The sequence below is a fragment of the Pholcus phalangioides genome, unplaced genomic scaffold (assembly GCF_987345545.1).
Source record: "Pholcus phalangioides strain wild (caught in Gottingen) unplaced genomic scaffold, Ppha-v1.0 ptg000017l_1, whole genome shotgun sequence".
Lineage (NCBI taxonomy): Eukaryota > Metazoa > Arthropoda > Arachnida > Araneae > Pholcidae > Pholcus > Pholcus phalangioides.
This window is the reverse complement of record NW_028301610.1, coordinates 47268149-47274148: the sequence shown is the minus strand read 5'-3', so window position 1 is coordinate 47274148 and position 6000 is coordinate 47268149. Positions and strand designations below refer to the sequence as shown.

Below are 6000 nucleotides of genomic sequence, written 5' to 3'. Positions count from 1 at the left end.
GGGCACTGCTGACGAAATTTTGCTGACAAGGGGGGGAGGGGGGTCAGAGTTTTGCTTACTTTTGCTGACAAGGGGGGGGAGGGGGTCAGAGTTTTGCTTACTTTTGCTGACAAGGGGGGGAGGGGGTCAGAGTTTTGCTTACTTTTGCTGACAAGGGGGAAGGGGGTCAAAAATGGCTAAAAATTTGCTTACGTAATACTTGAACGGCCCCTTTGGAATCCCAATTTCTCATATTTGTTTAAAAAACGAAAAAATATGGTCAGCTTGGCTTTTCCCTATATTTAACATATATTTTGCTGAACCTTTTAAAACATAAATAATGAATAAATTTTTAAGCACCACGGCTATATTTAATGCGTCTTCAGATAATCCATCAGGCGATCACTGGCTTCATCTGGCAATCCCGATTCCCCACGCACACATACTTTCTTCATTCCCTCTAATGGAAGCGCTGGTAGATTCATCTCTATAGACATTCTAACCTCCTTGCATTGTATCAGCTCATTGGCGAGGCTACTTCCCGTCTTGGCCATCCAGATGTCCCTCTGTTTGGCTCCAAGAGAAATATGATCACCCCATAACTATTTCCCCCTTTACTCCCTCTCTCTCTCTCGTTCTCATCCTTGATACTTTCCAGATAGCTGCCATAGCCTCGCCTTGACGGTCGTCCTTCCTGTGATTAGTTCCATTTAAACGCTGTGATGAAGTGGTATTTGATCTTGTTCCTGTGCAGTGTAGCTGTGTCTCAGGTTAGAATTTTTCATAGATTATTTAAAAATAGTGTATTTTTGTTATTTGATTGAAAAATTTGCATATCTTTCTTGGAACTTATTGGATATTTTGTGATGAGAGAGTCTAGAGGGATTCTTTTCTGAAGATATGGGGTTAACTGCGTGGGAGGGAGAATGTGTGTTTGAATTTTTTTTTGAGATCTCATTGAATAGATAATACACAATTTTTCGGTCCTTGAAGGCTAGAGTGTGGGCAGTGTGCATAATTGTATGTAGGGTCGTCTCAATGAGTTGGGGATTCCCCCAGAACCGTCTTAATAGCACTCTGGGCCCCTGATTAGCTGAAACTACTGCTTATAAATTTGTTTTCTCTTGAAAATCAAAGCACTAAATCTCACTATCACAAGATCTCTTATCCACTTGAGGCTCCCAGGGGGCATGCTTCAAGGCTGCCCTGGGGGTCCTCATCTTGACCCCCAATTATATTCTTTTGAATGAATAAGTTGGCATCCAAAAAAGTTATAGGGAATAGAATGTACAGAAATGTAAAGTATATACCTGAAACAACTTCTTAATACACACATTTTGGTTGATTTTGACCCACAGCCAAAAAAAAAGGTTCTGACGCCTGTTTCAACTTTCACGAAAAGATATGAGAGTAAGTACACAGTTAAAAATCTTGAGTTAATTGACTTGATCAATTTCCAGTAAAATTCTCCTTCGAAAGTTTGCAGATTAACTTGATGTATTTAAGTTATTGTTCATTATCTAGCCAGTGAGTTTTTGTTATAGATAGAACATATTAACTCTATGAAAAGTGCATTAAGACCATAGTTTGATATTATATAGGCGATTATCATTATAGAGGGTATCGTTGTCAGATTTTTACTATATAAAAAATATTTCCTTTTGTTATTTTACATTAATATGGTCAGTAATGGTCTGTTTTTGGTTGATAATTGTTTTAGGTAGTACCATATATACTCGTGTATAAGCTGATTTCCCTCCCACCCCACTCTTCAGGATCATCAAAACTGCAATAAATTGTAAACCTGTGTATAAGCTGACCTGGAAAAATTGGTGCATTATCATTAAAAATCGTGAAAAAAAATTTCAGAGAAAAAAAATTCTATTTTCATACAGAATGAATAGCTTACAATGAAATTTACAATGAAAAATGATTCAAACTTTTTAATTCATTTCTTCTAAGTATCCAAGCTCATGGTAATCCATCAGATCATTATAGGGGGTGTGGCATCTTCGTTTTTATCTTCATCTGGGCTGTCATCGCCATTCACTTTCAAGGAGGATATCGTCATCAGTTCCGTCCATTGCATTGCTGATGCAACACTTTGAAGGATCGGATGATAATTTTGGTGGAAACAGAATTCCACGTCTCATGGTATCCATTAGTAAACTAGGCCAATATCAGGTTTTTTCAAGGTAGTAATTTTTTTAGTTTCTTTATCATCGGAACTCATCCATTCGATCCACAAATTCCTTAGTCTTTGAGAGGCTTGTTGATGCTCATATCTAAAGGCTGTACAATCAACGTTAACTACCACCAACCAATTTATGTTTTTGATTTCTTTGCCTTGGCTTTGACATTATCAGTTCTGTGGGGTTTGAACATATCCCATACCAATAATGCGGTTTCTCGAACACTGCTACAAAAAGGATTACTGATTGTGGGGGGGTTGATATTTTCACATCTAAAACTGACCCAAGTATAAGCCAACTCCCACCTGGGGAACGAATTTTTCCACAAAAAAAAACTCGGCATATACAGGACTATATACGGTATATTTTATTTAGAATTAGAAATGGGATGAATATTCAGCCACTATTCTGTATTTGGCCCAGCTGAATAATGCTGAGGTATTTGGCTGAATATCTGTGTAAATCTAAGTACAACAAACTAATTTAAAAAAATTATATTAATTTGGATTTTTCCCCATAAATTAAAAATTTACTGATATTTTATTGAGTGGTGTATATCCATTTCTGTTCAAGAGGTTATGTGTCAGGATGAATTTCTAGGATAAGGGAAACATGAAACTGAAAATATAATCCTACATCAATAAAGTAGAAGTGATCATGAATTACACAATAACATCAATTTACAATCACTAACTCAAGGATGTACCTAGACAAAATTGTAACTTAAAATGTATTGAGGTATTGCAACGGACAAAGTGCATCTAAAGGGGAAAAATATGAAAATAAGTAGTAAATTTTATGATGTCTTACTAGTTGAGAGTGAATAATGGTTGAAATTCTCTCAATTTGATGTATAATTGGTAACAAGTGTTAAAAATTGATTTCGTAAGTAATATTAAAATACAATATATGATCGTTCAATTTTATTGTCAGTATCATGACAATGAAAGTCTTTCAATTGCCATTTTTTTTATTTAAATAATAAATTGCATAATTAAAATTATCAATAATTTTATTTTTAAATAGAAACATTATTTTTATTCATACTTGTTATGAATTTTAAGGAAATTGATATTCGGCCAAATCACTATTCGTCCCGTCCCTATTTAGAATCTCATAAAATTTTGTATTACTTAGATACTTTTGAAGCATCCTGTATATTTTCCATCTAGAGTGCACACCCTTTAATCATAGGCGGAGATAGACTTGGAAGTCTGGGGGGCACGGTCATTATTGCTGGGGCACAATGATGTCAATTCATATATACATTAGATCAGTCGACCACCTTTGGCCACGCCCATGCCTTTAATATGATCACATAGAGACTCTAGGTTTCTGATAATAGATTTATAACTACTTATATCTGAAAAAATCCTGGATGTAAGTAAAATGAGACCATATGTCCCATTTGGTCGAAAAGGACATATATATGGAAGTGGGTCAACTGTTTTTCTTTCCAATATATCAGGTTTCAAAAATGTTAAATTGTGTAATTTTTTCAATTGCTTTAAAATTCCCCTCTCCCTTCAAGCCAGAACACTTTAAGATTATAAGGAGTTGGAATGAAAATAATGTATATTACGAATTACAATACTTTTTATAATGTACAGTACATTTTGTAGACTCCCGTGTAAAAAATCTTTCAGCCGAAGAACTGATTGTGGTCATACTTTGCAAAAGAGACTTGCACATGGAAATTGAAACTTTAAAAATTCAAGAGAAATTGGCATTTCAAAGTCACAAAATTACAATACAGCAATCTCTGTTATGCACTGGTTGAAGGGAGCAAGAAAAAAATACTTACAGTATTCTCCCGCAATAGCCGGCATGCCGCCAAACCTGGACACCAGATTTTTAAATATTGGTGTCTGGTTTGTTCCTGGCATCCCGGAAAAAACAAGGTTTAATAAGGATCGCAGTAGGTATACATTCAGTGCTGCTGTGGTAGTCGAGTGGTCATAGTGTCAGACTCGCATCGTGAGGACCCGGGTTCAAACCTCAGTTGCCAAATTGGTGGTCGGCTGAAGTTGGTTTTCTGTGGTTCCCAACTTTGAGCCGATCTTCCCGTAAAAAAGTCTCGCTGAAGAGAGCAACAGGCTTACAATGGTTTACTATTCAATCATTACACTTCATGCCTAGTTAGAAAAATTGATGGCAGATGGCAGCACTACACATGACAAACATTACACCAAAACAAACTTCATCAAAAGTTCACCACACGTGCACACATTTCAACATGTACCAATTCGTCAGAAGTTCCGCAGAGGAATATGGACGAGGTGCATGTATGGTTTAGTAGTAGTATACATTCAGTGGGCTATAAAATTATTATGCTATGGAATTTTATATAATAAAGATTTAACACTAGAACTGCGGAGTGTCAATTTGACCTAAATCAAACTTCGTTATCATTCACCTCGAAAACTTCAGCACACAGTAAAAAAATTTTAGTTTTCATGTCATATGAATATTAATTTATGAGAATTTTTTACTCTTCACATTTCATAGTTCAGAGTTATAAGCGCTTATACCTAGAACCGCAGTTTGGGTCATTTTGACCCAACTTATTGATGTATAGGAAAAAAGGGTGTACAATTTTCTTGGAAGTGGTTACCTACCCTCTCTAAAATTTATTTCTAAATAGTGAAGAATACAGGTCTGTGTGTCAAGGCCAATTTATTGTCCTAGGAGAGATTAACTTTTTTTCAATGAATGAACGGCAAGTAGAACTAAATTTTTTATTTTTGTAAACTTAAATACCTGGTATTCTGACGGGACCAAAGGTTATGGGAAAGAAAAACTTAAGTCTAAAAAAATGTGTAGCAGTAATTTCTGTGTGTAAACGATGTCACATGAAAGGAATAAAATACTGGCTTGCAGTTGAGATTCGCCAAATATGTTTTGAACAGTCCAAACATCGGGAAAGATCAGCTTGCAATGAATCTGTTTCAGAGCACGTAGTGATGCAATTGATTAAGCCGTTTAATTATAATTTTGTAAAAAAAATCTTTTTCAACTTTGGTATTTTTATTTTAAATAATTTGGAGGGAAGGGGGATGAATATCACTTAAAATTTTTATAATTTATGTGACGCTATTATGAATACTTTTAACCAAAATGTTAATTAAATGTTTTACTTTTGACCAAAACTTGAAGGTTTTAAAACACTTTGGTGACTACAGGAAAGTATGGGTTACCTGTATGTGGATTGATTACTTTATTAATTCATATAATGCTGGGTAAAAAAAAATCAGATTTATCTCTGAACTGCTCTACATCTATATTTTTGAGAAAAGTGAAAATTTATGTGGCACATTTAAAATATATTTGCATATGAGCTCCCCTCCGTTTTTTCTGTAAAACTCGTAAGTTCTGAAGTTTGTCACGACTTCTTAAAAAGTGCTTAAAACCTCTTAATTTTCATTTTAGAAATTTTATATGAACCCTGACATGGTTTGTTTCAATAACAAGGCAGAGTCCATATCAATAACTGCCAACATGTTTGCAATGGGATTTAAAAGTAGTTTTCTTTGGCTATTTTATAAATGTTGCCATTTTGCATTCTCCTGACTGTAAAATATTCCTCCACTCTTTCAGCCTATGAACCCTTGTTGCGATTTACCAAATTAGCTTACTGGCTATTGCTGGCTATTTGTATGAAATGATTGTCAACATTTTTGGAGAATGTAGAAAAATAAAATATACTTCAAAATGTAGAAAAATCTATAGAAAATCTATCTAATCAGCATTTTTGGAAAAATATTGGCTTTGAAACAATTCAAGATGTTTTAGCTATCAGATTTTTGCTTTGTATATTCAGATTATCCAC

The 6000-nt window shown here is 34.7% G+C and overlaps 1 protein-coding gene across 3 annotated transcripts in view; it reads left to right on the top strand.

Annotated features, from left to right (window-relative positions):
• The first annotated feature begins 422 nt into the window (after positions 1–422).
• Positions 423–6000, top strand: part of LOC149073980 (peptidyl-prolyl cis-trans isomerase B-like) — a 40970-nt gene continuing 35392 nt past the window's right edge. Inside the window, exon 1 of one of the 3 annotated variants that reach the window (XM_089246859.1) lies at positions 423–749. In XM_089246859.1, the coding sequence (XP_089102985.1) occupies positions 702–749 (48 nt within the window). In that variant the 5' untranslated portion in view covers positions 423–701. The remainder of the gene's footprint in view (positions 750–6000) is intronic. The other 2 variants (XM_089246857.1, XM_089246858.1) reach the window with 2 other exon arrangements.